General features: G+C 34.8%; 1 protein-coding gene across 1 annotated transcript; it reads right to left on the minus strand.

Annotated features, from left to right (window-relative positions):
• Positions 1 to 16,458: 16,458 nt before the first annotated feature.
• On the minus strand, positions 16,459 to 19,493 carry LOC142342734 (uncharacterized). The gene is made up of 2 exons (XM_075394255.1): positions 18,697 to 19,493; positions 16,459 to 18,361 (listed from the first exon to the last, which is right to left on the minus strand). The coding sequence occupies exons 1-2, from the start codon at positions 18,805 to 18,807 to the stop codon at positions 16,751 to 16,753; spliced, it is 1,722 nt and encodes a 573-aa protein (XP_075250370.1). The 5' UTR covers positions 18,808 to 19,493; the 3' UTR covers positions 16,459 to 16,750.
• Positions 19,494 to 19,833: the final 340 nt, after the last annotated feature.

Here is a 19,833-nt window from a genome sequence, read left to right on the forward strand (position 1 = left end):
GTTGGTATGTTAAGCAAACTAATCACCATATACATTTTCTGTATTAATCCTGGAGAAGTGTAGGTTATTAGCTTCCGGATAACTGTTCTGAGATTTTTGTGAGATTTTTTTTTAGAAAAACGAGGTATCTTGTGCGCTAAGCTGTAAAAGCCTAGCATTAAAGTTTTCGCGTTAACACCTCGCACCGATCTTAGTAAAAAACGAAAATGTTATCTTGATGCAACGTATAGTCACACGTGATGCAAACTTGCAAATATTGGGCGGTGGTCATTAACAGAAAAGATCTAATTTAACTAGAAGCTGAGCGTAGCTATATTACTGTGTTTCTGGTTTTTGACAATTTAAAAAGTTTGAATTGTATTGGGGCGTTGTCTTTTTTAATAGCCGCACAGCGATAGCTGAGGCTATTACTGGCCTTCTCTTGGTTTTTTACAATTCAAAAATTCAAGAATTTGAATTGTATTGGGGTGCTGTCTTTCTTTTAAGATCTTCACACATTTTCATGATTTTTGAAGTCAAATTGGAGTAGTGATTTTGGTTTGAACAAAAATTCGCTTTCTCGGTAGTGGTTTTTTTTTTGTTCTTATGCGGCAATTTCACTTTAGTTTTTACTGTTTTTAATAATTTTTTGGATCAGATTTTTTTCTAAATGGTTCTCCCAATTCATTCATAGTTCATTTGATGCCTAGTTTTTTGTTGGAATCAAATTTACATATCTCGCTAGTGCTTTTTTGTTCTCCCTAGCGGCATTTTGACATTGATTTTCTGTTTTTTTATCTGATTTTTTTTGGAAATGCTTTTCCCAATTCACTCATAGTTATTTCTAGGTCTAGTTTTTTGTTTAGTCAATGGAAATTCTTTGAATTGTACGTCAAGACTTGTCTTGCTATGTTTTTTTATTTCGTCGTCAAGATTTTTGCTACAACCATATGACGTCACAACCACTTCAAATCTTCTTTTTGTTCATTCGTTCATGCAATTTCAACTGAAGTGCGTGCGTGACGTCATTTTTCACTCTAAGTGGAGCGAGTTTTTTATCATTCGCGTGATTAAACTTTTGGTCACACTTGACTTACTTCACTAAAAAATGACTTCCTGACTTTGAAATTGGCTTTTATTTATTCTATCGATTCAATTTAATTCAAAGAGATAAGGTCAAATGGGTGTGTGCCACTCTGAATGAAAGTTATTTGAGAGCAGCTAATAGAGGCAGCAAAAACTTATACGGATTTTAAATCTAACATCAGCCTTCCATGAAAAGGCGAATTTTGGTCTGTCTTTCTACTGTTTTTTTTTTTAAATTGCAGATCTACGAAGCTATTGGGGCTAATTTCTGGCAATCTGCCAGCTATGTTTAACGATCTGTTCACACGTTTTCATGAATTTTGAAGTCAAATTGATTTGATGGTTTTGGTCACGCGGAAAAAACGAAAGTGAAACGAAAAAAGTGCGTGGCTTTGAAGTAGTGAGAAAACGGTGTTAAAAAGATTTTCATTTTTTTCTTTTCAAGTCAAGGAGAATTCAATCTCGAATAGTGATTTTTATCGCATGGAGTAGTAAGAGGATCAAAAATGAGCAATTTGAACTCGGGACCTTTCCAAACTGTTTTATGTGAAGTAAGAACAAGATGTTTCAACAGATTTTTGGTTTTTGATAGCAAATGTTTCACGTGCGGAAATTTGAAGCTGGCTTTCTCTTCACTTTCTATACGATTTATTTTTAAAACGTGATACATGTGTTCCACTAATGCGTAATGGCAGTTGTTTAGACCCCTCAAAATGCAATTAATGCTTTTTCATGACTTAGATGCTATTTGTCTTCATAAGAGAATTTTTTAGTGTCCGTTTGTTTTTGCACTACTTTTGTTTTGTCAATTCGTCTCGATCAATGATTGGTGCCAATTGAGACATATTTAAATGTACTGATTTGAACTTAAATCTAGTGGTTTTGGTGCATTTGACACTAGTGGTTGTCAGAAAAATATTATTTTTGAACTTCTTCATTTTTAAATAGCCGCACAGCGATAGCTGAGGCCATATCTGACATTCTTTTATTTTTGCAATCCAATAATTGCATTGTACTGGTGCTATGCCTTTTTTAATTTCTCTCAAACGAAGTTTGTGGTAATTATATTAGTTCTGTTCGTTTTATTAACGCGAATTTTCGCTGAACCGATTTTTCGTCTGACCCATTTGAATTTTCGTCCTTCAAAACGGGCTAAACAGGTGGCGCCCGTCGGGCATTAAATTTTTATTAGAGACCGTTGGGTTGTCCTTCAAGTGCTTAGTGTGCTGAAGCTATCAGTAAGGCCGTAGTTCAAGTTTAAAAAGTCATATTTAGTTTTTGAGCCTAAAATGTTGCAATTTTTTCGGGATTCTCGTCATTTTTTTTTCGAATTGTTTGTTGGACCAGTCTGAAATTGAGGTTGATAAAGCTCTTTTGCAAGATATAAGTACTTTTTATTAACATTTTAAGAGCTATATCTTTTGGTAATCCGAACAAAAACACGCAAATTTTTACTAAATTTTGCACAATTTTCAAGTTTTTGGATATTTTTGTCACTTTTTGAGTTTTTCAGCCCTAGGCGTCAAGGAACCTCCTCTAAGTTTTGATTATAGATTACTGTATGGTTTCTAGTGGTAATGGAAGGTTTTGAACATTTTAACATCACAAATTTTAGCATTTTTTTGGATAAAACTTGAAATTTTTTCAATTGTTTGACTTTTGTTGTCACTATTCAGGTGTTTTCAGCCTCAAGGGTCAGAAAACCTCTTTAACTGTTTGACAAAAAAGTTACCGATTTTTTTTCATACGCCATGAAATTTTTTCAAGTTTTTAATATCACAAATTTTAGCAATTTTTTTAATGAAAAAAATTTCTTTTACAAAGAAGCAAGTTTTTTGAAAAGTTTTGTCATTTTTTAAGTTTTTCTAGCCTCAAGAGCAAAAGAACTTTCTCTGTCTTTTTCATTGTATGTTAGGTTTTTGTTGCTTGATCTACTTTTGTTGTTCGTTTATTGAAAAATTCTAATTCGATGGCATGGTTGTTTGAGAAAACGTTGTGCAGTCAAATCTTTCGAGTTTTTCAAGAAAAATTTATCATTTTTTTTCTATTTTATTCGTTAGGTAAAAATTTGCCTGTGTTAATCTGATTTTCTATTTCAAATCATTTTGAAAGTCATCTGTCTATGTTTTTTCTTCAGATCTGTACACATTGTCATGATTTTCAAAGTCAAGTCTCAGCAATGATTTTGGTCAAATCAACACAGGAAGTGGAGCTGAAAATCGAGTGGTTTTGCGGATTGAACTCTTTTCAATTGAAATTAAAATAAAAGCGAGAGAATGGTGTTCAAAAGCAATTCTTCCGACAGTTGTTTTTTATTCATATGCTGCTATTTGACTTTCTATTTTGGTGTTTTTTGGTGTTTTTCCTTGTGCTATCACAAAAAGTTTTCCAAAGCTATTTCTTGTCAGCTCGTTGTCTTTCTTTTTTAAGTGATGCAAATGCTCTGATTTGAACTATAATTCCATATTTTTCCTGCTGTTTTTGTCTTTATTATCGTTAGCACTACATGACGTCTTGATACTTCAAATCTGCTTATTGTTAATTCATTCATGCAGTTTTGACTAAATTGCGTAAATTACGCCATTTTTCAACTAACGGAGCGAGTTCTTTTAGTCTTTCGCGTGATTAGGTTATTGTTGAAAAGTGATATACCCCTCTCAAAAATCACTTGGCTCATTTTCAGAATTTTTTTCTTAATTTATTTTGAAGATATAAGGTCAACAGTGTATATCACTCTAATTGACGATTAGTTGAGAGCAGCTAATAGAAGCATCAATAAGTTATACAGAATCCGAATTAAAGAAGAGAAAATCGGCGTTTTTTTCTTGAGATAGTAGATCTACGAAGCTATCACAGCTTTCCTCTGATAATCTGCCAGTTATGTTCATTAGTTTTTCAAAACTCGACTCTGTGATGAGAGGAACATTGTTCATATCTCTGGCTCAATTTTTGAGTTTCTTGGATGGTACTTTCAAGCCTCTTAAAATCCCGCCAAAGCAAATAACAGTCGAAGTCACTCAAGCTTCTGTCGTTTGAAAGCAATTCTTCGACGATAAGGGGAAATGATTTAGTTTACAACTTTTAAGAAACTGTATTTGATAAGATATGGGGTAACTTTCGTCTCATTGATATTTTTAGCGAGTTAGACGCATGGTTTTGCAAGCATTTGAACCACACGTCTTCCGTTTGAGAACAAGTTAATGGGATAGGCAGGAAGTAGATCTGAGATGAAAATTTACGTGCATGAATTGAAAAAAATAATTTGGATATTAAACTTTCGTTGACTTTATCTTTCTTTAACACATGAATTTAGAAAAAACACTATTTTGTAGCGCTCGAGATCTAAGTTTGATTTCAAAAGATATCAAAAAATCTCGTTAATTTTGAAATTTCGAAGGAGAAAATGATTAGGAAAGAAACATCGCTCTTGGGGGCGATTTGTAGCAAAATTGATTTGGTTAAATGGAGATCTGTGTCCTGTAATTCTGTAGAGTCTAAGAAATTGGTAGCTAAATTAGTTAGGTTGATTGGGATTTTGTAACCAGTAATTCTTTAGAGTTTGAAGAAAGAAAAAAATTACAATTTGAATTATTAGACAGAAAAATTTCTAAAAAGGCAAATTTGTTTTTTTTTTTACAAATTTAATGAATTTTCCAGCCGTCTCTATATATTATGCTGGTTACAAAATGTTGTTTATTTTTTTTTGTATAATAAAATTATGGGAAATCACAAACTTCAGTCAATTTAATGCTCCAAAATACCAAAAAGCAAAATTAAAAATAAATAACTAAAATGACATAATTGTATTCTTTCAAACAACTTAATTTTGCGACCGAATCTTCTTATTTCAAAGAACTAACAAATTTGATTTTTTCGAAAGCTTAGAGACGTAAGACTATTTGATGAAATGAACATGAAAATCAATGAAAGTCATTGCCGTAAAATAAAGATCGAGCTCTTTTCTTATCCTTTTATTGTATTCTTTATTTTGTCAGATTAGATCGGTCGAGCAAATCTCCTCTAGAGTATTGAAATACATATCAATTTGACAGTTTGAGAATTTCTGGATCGCTAGGTGGAAAAAAATGGAGACAAATTTTATTCTTTTTTTGAAAATTAAATCAAAATTATATTTCCACTTCTCTGTATTGTAAACTTGCTCTTCGAACTGATGTTTTCCAGTCTGTACAAGTTTTGTACATTAAAATACCAAATTGTTTTTTGATTGCAAAACTGTTCATTTGATGAACAAAGTTTTTTTACAAAAAATATCTTTTCTTTCTAGTTCAATTAAAAATATTTAAAATTTCCAATATCCTTAAAAATACTCTTACTTAAGTTATTGAAAAGGCCAAAACCTAAATATAGCTGATTACAAAAATTTCTCAACTGCACTTATTGAGAACCTTTTGAGGACAGGTTTTAACGTTCCATTTTATGTAGACACAATTAGATGCAGAGTGCAAAAACAATTTGATAAAATACTTACTTTTTGCTACCGACAGAGGTTCTAATTTTTTCAAAAACAAAAATTTGGTTCATAAATTTAGTTAGTAACACACCTGAGAGATTTTATGAAAAAAATTGCCAATTATGCTCATGAAACATCAAAATGACACAAAATGTTTTGAAAAACTTCAAAATATTTATCTATAATTTTTTGTCAATATTACAATTACCAATACAATTGACTAGAGTGTTGCACACCTATTTTTCCAGGAGTAAAAAGCAAGAACTAATCGCACTATGACAGTCCTTGAGTGAAGGTCAGATGCCAAGCAGAATATCTTTGAAAAATGAATTTGGTGGAGAAGTTTGTATTTGTGTGTTTGTGTTTGTGCGTGCGCGCTTGTGTGAGTGTACGTAATTGTTGGCGAGTGTATGAATCGTGTGTGGTATGCGTGTGTTTTTGAGAGAGAAAAAGAGTTAGTGAGATTGATTTAGTTCCTTTAAATGTTAGTCACAAATAGAGGCAGAATGCAAAAACTGTCGAAAACAATGAAAAACAAACCTAGAAACATACCTAATGTTTGATTCGAATTTTGGCTTTAAATATGATCATGATCAAAACAGGTTATTTCCATTTGTCGTTTATAATAGGTCGCGAGATTTAAAAAATAACTGTCACTTTTTGCTCAAGAAATATCAAAATTAACAAAAATTTCTGAAAAACTTCTCTAGCTTTACTGTGAAAATTAAATTTACAAATACAGTTGCAAGAAAATTCCACTGGTAGTGTCTCAGAAGAAAAAGACAGAAGACCAAAATGAGCAGTGAGGAACCTTAAGTATTGACCAATGGTAGAATTTTTAAACGTTCTAGAATGTTGCGAAGATGTTTTCTTTTGCCTGTCTAAAAAGGACAGCATATTTTTTGGTTCAAACAGTGCATGTATTTTTCTCCAGTGCTTAAAAGTTGCTTTCGGATACCCCAAAGATTTCTCTAACAGAATTTAAAAGTTGTTTATGCAACGTTTAGAGGTATGTGGGAACATTTTGTGCTACGCACAGACTCACACGAGACGTCCTGTTATTTTAACGCAGCATTTTTGACCCGCTACAATTCCGCTACAAATTCTGATTGATAATGGCAATGAAATCACTGAAATATATAGAGAAAGAATTCCAAAGATCTGATGATATGTGTTTTTTGTGATATAATGATCTCAATGAAAATTATCAATGTTGATGATTTGGTGTTTATGAAAAAACTTAACGGCTTCAACTGATTATTTCTCAAATTGTTCCAAAAGGCGCCATTTTTGGTGTTGATTCTATTGAATAGAAGATTTCAAAATGAGACCTCTAAGTGTTGCCTTTTTTCTTTTTCAATTAAATTTTTCCAAATTGCTAAAGCGAGTGAAACAGAAGCATTCAAAAATCAAAAGCAAAATATGCTTGTGTACTTTAGAGTTACTTTTCGGACAGAAACTTGCGAACAAATATAATAAGTTCAATAGTTGAATAAAAAGTTGACAGCTTTTTTAAATCGATTGCTCATTTCAAGTCTTGGTGTATTATGTTTAGGACGAAGCTTGACTTGTGCACAATTTGTTACTCTTGCTCAAAAAATTCAGGAAAAATTTTACATTATTCTGATTTTGTCTTATCTCATGAGCTTTGAGAAATTTGATTTTTATTTGATTGAATGTACGCAGACTGCCTTGCCTTTTTATGCAAAAGTTTTGCAAACACACTTAATGTCTTAATGAGAAGCAAATTATAAATTCACCTTGGGTATCAGGTGCCAAAAACTGTGTTGTCAGAGAAATTTGAGCCTAATATACACATTTTTTCCGACATGTTATGGAAACAATTTTCAACTACAAATACTTAAGTCTGTTTTGGATTAAATTTCACAATATAAGCAACAGAAGTAGTTTTGCACTTGAATAGTGCCCTGAAAAACCTCATATTAGTTTAAAAAATAAGTTGGCAAAAAAGCTCGGGCGCTGACGCACAATTTAAATTTTGAGTTTTTTTACCCAATTATAGTGGCTGATTATTTATAACTAATTCATTGTTTTCTAAAAATGTTCAACCTCTGATCAATAGCACGGAATAAATTGTTATATCTCTGTTAATTGATAGCCGGGAAAAAACCTCTCTTTTAAGTCTCTGGATCGGAAATATTACTTATTTTAAATTGTGCTGTTCTTCTTAGATATTAAAAAGAATGAAAGCATTTTTTATCCATCCAATCTTTTTTTATTTAATAATGTTTAAGTCTAGTCTCAAAGGTAAACTGGGAATAATATAGACTATTTCCAAAAACATAGTTTTTTATTGAAAAACAAAAAGTGCTTCCTCCTGAAGTTCTTGCCGACCCCGCTCATCCACATTTTGTGAAAAAGATCACCTCAGACGCAAAAACTTTTTGGAAATGTGTATGAACAAAAAGATCACCTCAGACGCAAAAAACTCAGTGCAGCAAAAACAGCCACAATAGATTGATGAGATCAGCCAATATTAGGAGAACAAGTCAATACGAACAAAAAAATCAAACAACAATAACAACAAACATTAATTATATCCAAAAAATTAAATCCATTTAAAAAAACTTATTGACTAGTCAAAACAGCGTCAGAAGAAACTTAAACTAAACAATTAACTTGTAATTCACAAAAAAAGATATGAGATCACTCCAAAATAAGGCTCGGTAACAATTGGACAAAAAGAACAAAAAAACAGCATTAAAAAATTGGATTATATTTTTGAAAAATCATTAATTTTGTGAAGTTACGAAAACCATTGGATTGCAATTGAAATCATCCGACATTTCTATGATCAGATACGCCTCTAGAAGAGGGCATTAAAACCTGTTATTAGTCCATTTTTTATGAAGTTACAAAAAGAACAAGAAATAGAGACAAACAAAAAATTAGTTAAAACTTGCGAGAGAAAAACTGTCGAAACCATAAAGCCAGTTTTTGCCACGCAAAACATGTTCAATTGCGCCTTCCTCGAACATAAAAAACATTGGCTATCTCATCGGCTAACAGCACCTAAAAATTTAGAACAACTACGTTCATTTTTTGGATATGTTCACAACCTTGGCAAATTAATACCCAATTTTTCTGAATTATGTCATCCACTTCGACCACTACTTAAAAAGAACACTAAATTCATCTTGAATAATAAACTTGAACTTCACTTACAACAACTTAAAGAAAAAGTAGCAAACGCTACAGAAAATAAACCTTAAAATCCACACTTGGAAACCCGAATCAAATGCGCTGCCTCTAGAGCTGGATTAGGGGCTGCTTTAGAACAGCGTTCACCAACAGGTTGGCATACAGTTGCATTCGCGTCTCGAATCCCTAACACAAATGAAGAACGCTAAAGTGTTAACGAACTATAATTATTAGGAGTATTGAGGTCTGTTGAATACTTTAAAAATTATATATTTAGAAAATCATTCACTATTATTACTGATCACCGAGCATTACTATGAATAATGAATGAACACAGATCTAACAAATCATACAATGGTCGTCTAACTCGTTGGGTAATCCCTAACACAAATGAAGAACGCTAAAGTGTTAACGAACTATAATTATTAGGAGTATTGAGGTCTGTTGAATACTTTAAAAATTATATATTTAGAAAATCATTCACTATTATTACTGATCATCGAGCATTACTATGAATCATGAATGAACACAGATCTAACAAATCATACAATGGTCGTCTAACTCGTTGGGTAGATCGCTTATTACCCTTTGATTTTAGTATTGAACAAATACCAGGCGTTGAAAGGGGCTGGTAGATTACATTTCTGGGCAACCAAATCAAAAAGCAAAAGTTACAAACAAATATGATGAGGAATTTGCGGTTGCTCGCATTCGTGACGCAATTGCAGCAATTATAAACTCCACACCACCAAACTGTCAAACACAGCACTTTAACAGCGTAAATCACAGAATTCCACACGTGCTTCAATTGCTCAACAAACACACCATTCCAAATTGCTTTCTGCCTTAGATCTCTGCACAACTCAGTTGATTCTCTCCAACTCTGCAAACGCAGCCCTTTTCCAGTCTAGAAATAATCTACCATGAGTGCATCCAATACCTCTCCGCAAACTCCACCAGCACCTACAACTGGCCGAGTCACATTCGAATTTACTCCAAATTCGGGGGTAAATTCTACCCTCTCATTGAATGAGGGCCCTGCATCCCCAAACTGGAACTTTCGAAGGAAGAAGTTCTCGAAAACAACTTGAAGTAACTCTTTACGAAAGGATTTTTTGCGATTTTGACAAGCAAGGATGCTGTTCTCAAAGAGGTGAGGGATTGCATCCTTCAAGGAGATGAACAACGATGAAAGTACGTGAAACCCTACCTCCGTTCATCCCGGAGAGATCTGCAAGTTCGTTCGGGATGTGTCTGCGTTGACGAAAGAGTGGCAATCCCTAACTCGATTCAAGACTCAGTACTTGAATCTTTGCACCTCTTACATCCAGGAAGTTGGGGTATGATCACCCTTCGACAGTATGCATTTTGGCCTTGAATGCATCGAGAAATTCTCAGTAAGGCTGCAAAGTACGAACCATGCACTGAGATTGGTAAGAACCTTAAATCCTTAATCCCGGCGTCGAGATGGCAGTTTTTGTCAAATTTCTCTGAACCTAATGAAGAAATACAAAGTCTTTGGTGGACCAATTACTAGTGGAAAAGAACAAGATAAACATTTTCTTGCATGTATTGATCGTTACTCTAAGTATCCCACAGTAAAAGTCTTTGATAAAGCCAACTGACCTAATTTAGTTAAGTTTCAAGACAATCAGATACAAACACATGGAGTTCCTAGAAATATTAGACTAGATCAAGCATGCTGTCTTATAGGAATTAAAGTTAAAGATTTCTGTAAATCAAATAATATTAACATTAATACAGCGCCTGCCAATGATAACAGAGCGACTGTATTAGTAGTGCCTTTGACACAAACAATTAAAGAACAACTATGCTGCATGAAATCAGCTAATAAGAATAATACATTTACAATTAAAGAATCAATAAACTCAATAGTGTATCAATTGCGCATATGCAAACAAAATACTACAAATGTAACACCTTTCCAAGCACACTTTGTGAACAAAACCAAATACACCACTTAGTATTATAAGTACAACACCGAAATCATCTAATCTTTTGTATGAAAATACTCTCAATCACTATATAGACGCAGGCACAGTCCCAGTGGATGACTACCTTGATGATAATGGAAGCGTAACATGAAACGGAGCGACATTCTTATCAAAGAGGCAATGACAAAAGCCCAGGAGGATGCGGGCCGAAGATACAACGGACAGAAAAACAAAGCGGTACCCCGCTTCCTTCTCCACCCAAAGTTATCCAATCTGATACCCTGTACAGAACGGTCATTAGAACTAAAGTTGGCCAGAAAACTGTCCAAAAGATCAAAGCGGGATTTGCGAGGTCTTTGGGACACCTTGGTGCCTGGAAGTACAGTTGTACATCCCCAACAACAACTGTGATTAAAGAACCCGGTGTCCCTGAAGTAAAGGTCTGCAATAGTGATATTGCCAAATTCAGCAGAAAACCTGAACGAACTGCCGAACTTTGGCAGTATGCTCAAAGGCGACCACTACTCTATGCCAAAACAACCGAAGAAAAAATTGCACTGTACTTGAAGCAGCTAAAGAAAAAGTAAAGAAGAGATATTAAAATCAGGCATCGCCAGGAAGATAATACATCAGGAGCTTCGTCGGCGATTAGCAACATCTCAAAAACTATGTCCTCTCCAAAACCAACAAAGTCTCAAGCCTCCACAAGTCGCTGCCGAAAATCGTGTACCACGCCAAATACATCGGCAGCTTCGTCAACAGCAAGTCCGAACTTCAGAAGGGAAAAAGGAAGCGCAAAGCACCAGACTATTACGAATTTGAGAGCTCAACATGTTTTTTCAGTGACCAAGAACTGATTCCCGCTCCCAAACGTTCAAAACCAAATAATCCTGTCATTGTGACAGTTATACAGGAAGGAGCATCGCAGATACCTCTAGCCGAAACTTCATTCCAGCTTCCTATTGTGAGCCCACCGGACCCTCGTATCCAACCAATCGGGACTTCGCCCCCTGAAAAATACGTTGATGCTGACTATGAACGTGAAATTAGCATGAGTGTATTTGATGCGGAGAATCAAATTAAAAAACAATTTTCAACGCTTCCATTTAAAAAAAACATTTCATCTTAATCTCTAGAATTGTAATTTGTTTGTTGATGCATTAATTTAGTTATAAGTATTACTTTGTGGTCGATTTAATGGCAATATTTTATGTTCATGTAATTCAATTATCTGTTAATTTCAAACAACTTGCATTCGTGTTGCATTTGTCCATTATATTTCACCGTTTGGTTAATTTTGTTTGTAAAAGCTAATTGTCTACACGTTGAGTAATTTAATATGGAAAGCCATAGCATTTCCCTGTCTCATGTTGTTGTTATAAATTTTAACGTTCTGTTGAGCCTTAAAATAATATTTATACTAACCAGTAAATAGGTTAATTGTATATAAAAATTTGTTCAATTGCAGTTTTCAAATTTTCTCTCGAAGTCACGGATGTGTGATACTGTATATCATAGTTGGAAAGTGCACTAAATTATTAGTTGTCCTTATGTCATTGAAGTTTAAGTTTATTCCTCCTAGTCATTCACTTAGGTAAAGTTTCACCTCCTTCTAAAAAGTCAAGTATTCAGATGTGTTCACACTTCCCACATTATTAATAACATCAACTTTCATTCTCTTGTTAGTTAATCTCAGATTCTTGCTTGTCAATCTCTCTTGTTCTGAAGCGAGAATAGCTATTGGGGAATTGAGTCAATATTCCACATCGTCACTATAGAGTTACAATCGTAACACTATTGTCTAGTGATAGTAAGAGCTGTAAATCTAAGCTACACACTTAGCGATATTTGGATTGAGTTTGTTCACCTTTAGTGTAGTTTGTCTTCAAATTAATATATTTTTAATACACTATTATTTCAAAATTACATTTCACGCCACAAAAGGAAAAAATTTTGAGTTCCTAATAGACGAAGTGCGATAAAAAAAAGACCAGTTCTGGTCTCATAGGGAAAATTACTATCAGAAAAATTCAAATTCTATTTGAGAGTTTTTTTAGAAAAATTTTCATAATTTTGTTTTCTTGGGTCATTTTTCATATCTAGGTTCCGTTAAAGACAGACCTGATTTACAGTCAAATGAAGCCCAATGCACAAAAATAATCGTTTTCAGGGAATCGCTAGTGTTTGTTTTTTGGCTTTGACTCTGAGTTTTTGTAAAAATAAATGTAATTTTGATTTTGTTTTTGAAGTTTTACTAAATTTTTGACATAGTTTCGCTGACTAAGAGAGCAATAGGTTTCGTAATTCAAGCAATTTTTTTAACATTAAACGATAATAAATTTGTTTTCCTGAATTGTTAGTCAATCTTAGTAGTGACAGGACCTTCTTCCTTTCTACTGCAACCAAAATTATTCTGGTTAGCTGTTTTATCTTCTTATTATTTGTTATATGACTTCAATGCCACAAGATCTTAAAAAATCTTATAAATCTTTTTAGATATTTTTAATTTTGAAATGTTGAAGTGTTGTCACATTATCCTCATATTGATATCTTCCATTGGCTTGGAGAAAACTTGTAGTGGATTGGATCATGTATAAAGTTTCCAGAGAAAAACTTATGGTTTATATGGCTTTGCCACTTTCTTCTCGCACTTTCTACTGAGGTTTTGGGTTTTGTCTGTACTTGTTTTTGTTTCCATAGTCATCAGATTTATTGTGATGTCTTATTGATTACCTATGCATGACAAATATCTTTGTCTTTTGGAGCGAGGCATACGCTCCAATTGAAAGTATCTATAAACTTCCACTGAAATCTATTGAACTTAATGGCTGTTGAGACTTTAAAAAAAATTTGATTTTTTAAAAAAAATAACCGACCTTAAACTTTTTTTAGTGAACTGTAAGTCAGTCTCAGTATTAACCGATGCTATTTTTTCTATTTAAAAAAAATAATCTTATGAGCGGTTTAATCCTCTAACTATTGGTGTAATGATTTCGAAGCACGAGTTTTCATATAAATTTTTTTAATTTTCGATATTTTTTCGTAATTTTGCTTGCTTTTGGAATCTTGACACATTATTCTAAGATTAATGGATGCATTGGCTTAAAGATGAATTTCATTGAATCATACATAAAGTTTTCAGAGAAAAATATTTGTTTTAAATGGCTGCAACACTGTCTTCTCAAATTTTTGTACTTAATTTTTGGATTTTGCCAGTGTTTGTGGTTAACGTCACAGTCGATAGCTTTTTGTAATATCCTGTTTATTGATTATGAAATACAAACACCCCTGTTGTCTCATTGGGGCGTAACTTTGCTTTTTTAATAGCTTCCGTTGAAACCTATTGAATTGAATGGCGTTGATTTTAAGAGTTTTCTCAAAAACTTCGTGGTTTTAAATTATTTGATCATGTTTATTAATTTATTTGAGCCAAATTGTTTGAAAAAATCCCATTGCTGATGAAAACTACTTAAAAAAGAAAAGTTCTTACTGAATAAATCATTTTTCAATGACAAAGACAATTTTCTCGCTCAATTTCTTTTGTATTTGCTGTTCTTGCGTTTTTTTTCTTTAGCAGCAGTAAATTGCCGATCGGTCCCCTAAACTTGTAATTGAGTGTCGAATAAATAGTTTACTGCAAATAGTCTTAAAGTTTATGATATTTTACATTTTTAAGATTTTCAAGTATTTTCCGATTTTTTCAGTTTTTGTTGTCCTTTTCGTCAAATTGTAACTCATTCTCATCATTGAAATGTCCCATGCAATTCCATGTGTTTTAAAAATGTTTACTTATATTATGACGTAACTGATCTTTTGTTTGTTTGACAATATGCGTTTTCAAAAAAATTTTTGTGAGTGGTGTATTTTTCTTTTCCTCTTTCTTCAGCACACTCGCGTAATAACAGATCCCAAAGATTTTCAAAGGTGGCCCAAATGAACTAATTTACTAATTCAGTATAAATTTAGCTGATTTGTGGTTTCGCAATGTTTGTAATTTGTTGTTCGTAATTTTTTGAGTTTTTCTTCATCTTTAGTCCCTTCCTATAGCTTAGTCTAACCAGAGACAGGTCCTATCGGTTTCATTATGACTTTTTTGGAAATTTATCAAGGATTATTTTGTTCAAAAATAATTGTTTTTAAGACTTTTGGAATTATTTGGTTTAAAAAAATGATGAGACTGATTTTTGAATTTCGCCTGATTATTTTTTCTTTTTGTCGACTTGTTACCTAGTCTCATTAAGGAAAATACCATCTGATGTGTAGTTAGAAAAAAAGTAAATTTGTGTAGTTAGGGTTTTGTCTGATTATAATTAGACGTTGTTACTAGGTGCTTTTAACTTAGGATATTCAGTTTTTTCCGTGAAAATTTTGTTTTTGCTTTTTTTTGTTGTTGCTGTTGTTTTTCTCGTAGTCTTTTTAGGGGAAGAACTCGTTTTAATGAGGCATGGCATTATTTAATTCAATTATTGGTTTGGCTGTGTATTGATTTTTTAAACTTAAACATCTCTCTTTGATTACCTCTTTGCCAAAAATGTAAGTCAAAAGATTGTTGTCAAAAATGTAGATGAGCGCGGGTCGGAACATCATGTGCAAACGCACATCAACGAGCCTCCTTGTTAACTATAGGAACTGTGTTTGAGCAGTTTTTGATCAAGTGTCGGAAGCGAAGTGGAATGAAATATTGGTTTTGCGATGAAATAAAATTTCTAATTAATTTTTAAATGAAGTTGGAAAAATTTATTCGGCCATTTTATATATTGGAATTTGGTTAATTGATTCCAATTTTCAGTAGTTTTCATAAGTTTTTGACGGCTTTCAAAGTTCAATTCAAAATTCTTCCTTTTATATTTGTTCTTTAATTCGAAACTTTGACTATACAAAATTGGTACCCATCATGTTTGCTGTTAAGTGGACGTTCTCGGCGGTGCTAGACAAAAGTTAAGCATAATAATCGCAAATTAGCTATAAAACTTTCAGCTGAGCATTATGAAGTTATCCTTTCGTGTCAGCTTTTTTCAACCCATTATTCAGTTAATTGATTCTACGTTATACTATACTACTAACGCTTTAGCTGTTTCAAGCAATGCCAATGAGAACGTTTGTGAATGCGTAATGACACTGTTATGTACAAATCGTAGACCCATTAAATTTGGTAGACTTCAGAAAAGACGTAAATATATATTAGCATAATACTGTTGGCTCCTTGTTGTAATTACGATTGTGAAACGTGTCGTCAAAGATTTCAAGCGTCACTTGATCTCTTAATTAGTTTGTGCGGCCAACACCTGCTTTGTATAACATTATTTTCCATCAGTTAACTTCACATACCAGCAGTGAACTTTGTTATGAATTTCGAACATTTCTAGTTAGTTATCTAGTATTAACTATAACTTTATAATAAGTTAAGTCTTTACGGGCTGTTAGGAGCTTAGCTAGTAATACCCTGCCCATTAAACTAATAAACAGCTGTATAAGTTGAGCTTAGAGATAAGGAACCAGCACTAATGAGCTATCAAATCAATCAATTTAACCATCATGTTTTATCTTAAGTAGTTCTTGAATTTGTAAATTTATATAGCTTCGAAATCACTTTCATTTATACTTACCTTCTCTAAATACCTTTTGACGAACGTTCAATATTTTGCCGACGTAGTTTTACAAGCTAAATCATGGTTTGAGTAAAACAGCCAAGTACTGGTCTTGAAAGCTCTCGAAATTTGCTTGTTTGTGCTCGCTTGAAGCTAAGGAATCAGCTCAGCTCATTTCAACAATTACTACAAGTTTTTCTGCGATTATTGAAAAAAGTTGTTTTAAATGAAAAGGTTTAAATTTGATAGAAAAATAGTACTATGGCATTCACTGATCAACATGAAAATAAAAATAATAATGACAAATCTAAATTGCAGTTTTAAGCTCAATTCATTCAATGATATATCAGCTGAATAAATTTATTCCAGTTTTGAAATCTATTCAAAGATTTCAGAACAAGCTTTTGATCACAAAGTGAGATCTAAGTTCGGCTAGTATTGCGTAATGCTATGCTTTCTCAGCGGAATTTCGGTTTAAAGCGAATTCAGTTTATTCATTTTCAATAAATTTATCGAGCAGCCGCTGCGAAAAGCAAACTCGACATCGGATTGGCTGAGACAAATTGCGAGCTGCCATTGGTTGAAAATGAAAAGGGAAGTCCAGCGGTTGCTTGGGGGGCTACGGAGGGCAAATTGAGCGCTCCCAGGGTCCCGGCCAAGGGAAGTTGCGAGGCTGCACTCAAAGACGAGGGCAATAAAGGCAAAGTGGTAGTTTGCTGACGTGCTGCAATCTGATTGGTCAAGGGGTTTAGTCTCGAATCGTGCAATGAGGGTCGAGCATAAGGATGGTATCTCGAATTTGAGAGCGAATGACTGGCCGTGGCTTCGGGTAGGACTTTCCTCGATAGGTTTTTGAGCGACGCGAGAGGGCTCGAGTCCGTTGATTCGTTGGTCAGAGTTGAGATTGCATTGGTCAAAGGCGATGCTTGCTTAGGCACTGCAGATTGCGAGTTAGATTGGGTTGAAGTGTGCACTTTTTTGATATGGTCGAAAAGCTGTTCTTCAGAAACGAATTTTCGCCCGCAAGGCGCGCCATTTTCAGTCCAACTGCATGTAATATCATTGGGCACAATCTCCTGAATTGTGGGTGAAGGCGAGGTTCTGATTTGCAAAGGCGCAGAGAAGTCAGGCGAGGCTTTTTCAACAGGCTTTGGAGAAGGCGTAGTGGGCAACTTAGCCGTCTGGGTTTGCCCGGTTAAAGCTGCGAGATACTGTTCGGCCGTGAGACCAGTAGGGCTGGTGGCCGCGGGTTGCTGCAAAAAGTTGTTATTAGCTGAAGATGTTGGTTTGGTGCAAATGGAGCAGTTGTTCTGATCCGAGCAGACTGAAATGTACTGAACTGTTCCAGTGAGAGGGTTTTTCTGGGGCAGTAGATAGTGTTGCTGGGGTTGTGTTGGTGTGTTTACTTGAGTTGCTGGTTTGGTCAAATTTTGTTGAAGTGCCAAGACATTCAGTCGCAATGTCTGACAAGACGTGCAGGGGCACAATCTGTAGTCCACGCCATTGCACAAGTGAGTTCCGTTAGTCGGGAGCAGGTTCGAGGCTGAGCCTGGGCTGAGAAGTTTTTCAGCATTGTTTACCAAAGCTGAGTTGACGAGGTTGAGAGATGGGTTTTGCAGAGCAGCAGAATAATTGGCCAGTTCTTTCTTCGCAGCCAGAGTTTGAAGGTAGATTTTGGTCAGGTACTCCAGATTTGAAGATCCAGAGCTCAGCGAAGGCAACGTTTGCGCGGGTTTGGGAGCTTGATTCGCATTTTGTAAAGCTGCCAATGTTTCCAAAGCTGTCAATCCTTGATTTGGTAAAGCTAGTCCTGTTTGCTGCTTGGCCAGAAGTTCCTGAGCCAGTAAATAATTTGGATCTGTTGCAGTTTGGGTGGCCAGGGGTTGTGTTTGCAGTGAGCTGGCCACATTTGAGAGGTTTGCGAGCAGGTTTGAAGCCAAAAGAGGTTGTCCAGCTGCTGGTTTGACTGGGTTTGCGCCTGGAACAGGGTACCCAAATTGGGTTCTAACGCTGGAGTAGCTGGGCGATGTGTTCCTAGGTTTCATGTCATTGCACAGACTGCTGCAGGCGGCTGCAAGCTTTGCGAGAGGGTTGGTTGAAATGCCAGACTGTCCAGATTTCTGAAAGAGAAAGAGAAAATTCATTTTCAAGCTGATAATGGAGTTGAATTATCAATATAAAGGAACCTCTTATTGCCTGTAGAATTTGAATAATCTTTTGACTACGAATCAAAATTTAAAAGCTGTTATTAGAATCACGAAGCACGAAAAATTGATTCCATATAGCGCTAATGATGTTATATTTTTCATGAAAAACCATGAAATAATTGCCCGATTTCGGATTTTTGTGGCTTGCAGAAGTGAAATTACAAGATTATTAATTGATACGGCTGAAAACTACGAGAATTTATGTTTGCAATAATGTTAGCCAGTTGATAATAGTGAAGAACACTTACAGAATCCTGTTTTGAGGACAGCTCCTCGCTGGGTAGCATCGGGTTCAGGATCTCGATGTCGGAGGTACTTGACAAGAGAGTGGTCGGAGACGATTCCCGTTTCTCAATCATTTTCACTTTTGTTTCTCGATTTGTTCACACGAAGTATGAGTGTTTATGGTGAGTGTGACTGTTGCTGTCGAGGCTGTTTCTCTTTCGAATCAAGGAGGGGCTTAGTGGCAGAGTTATTTTGGTTGATAAGTTGAACAAGAGAGAGTCGGGAGGCGGTTCTTGGACGGTAATAAGCCGGAGCGAGAGAGTAGGAGCTGGCGAGATATGAAATGTTGTTGTAATTCAAACTTCAAGGCAGTGTGTCACAGGTTGTGTGATTTTAAGGCGGAATTGTAAAGCTAAAAGTGGGAAGAGCCACGCGCGAATAAAGCTGTAAATTGAAGAGTGAAAAAGCGAAGTCAAATAACAAACAAATAACAACCAGCCAAGAGAGGAGGATTGAAGTAAGTTACTGTAGTAGAAGTAATAGCAGTTGCAGGAGGAACTAACTAACTACTAACTTATTACTGTATTGAAAATAGGGAAAATTGATGTGAGGCCGTCGTGAATACGTGGTTCTATCTTTCTCTTCTGGGCTAGTGAGCTGCCGTTTCAATAATGTGGAGAAAGGAACGCTGGCTGAATACAATAGAAGAGATTTGAGAAATGAATAATAAATTTATTTGGGCCGTCTTTAGAGCTTGGGGGTTATTTTGTGAGAGGGGGCTGTAAATAATAATGACACTACAAAGTGGTCGGTTTAACTTCAAAGACTGTGCCGCAAATTGATTGACATGCAGTCTGTATTCGCCATTAAACTTCAAAAGTTTTTTCCGCTTAATTTCACACGGCCCAATTCCATACAACGCGCGTTCTCATTCGCTCGTTCTTTATCTATCCGATATGAGCCAATAGGAACGCGTGTTGTATGGAGGGAGTGTGAGAACAATTTGTGCTGCTAGAAAGTAGAATGCTGATTACTGTCAAGGCGGCCTGTCAAATAAACGTGATCAAAGGTAGAAAGTGTCACTCGGACGATCAATCAAAATTTATAGCTGACAAGAACTGCCGTCGGAAAAAGATCAAAGAGAAAGGCAGTCTTAGCAC

This window comes from Convolutriloba macropyga, chromosome 7, assembly GCF_964194025.1.
Source record: "Convolutriloba macropyga chromosome 7, txConMacr16.3, whole genome shotgun sequence".
Classification (NCBI taxonomy): domain Eukaryota; kingdom Metazoa; phylum Xenacoelomorpha; order Acoela; family Convolutidae; genus Convolutriloba; species Convolutriloba macropyga.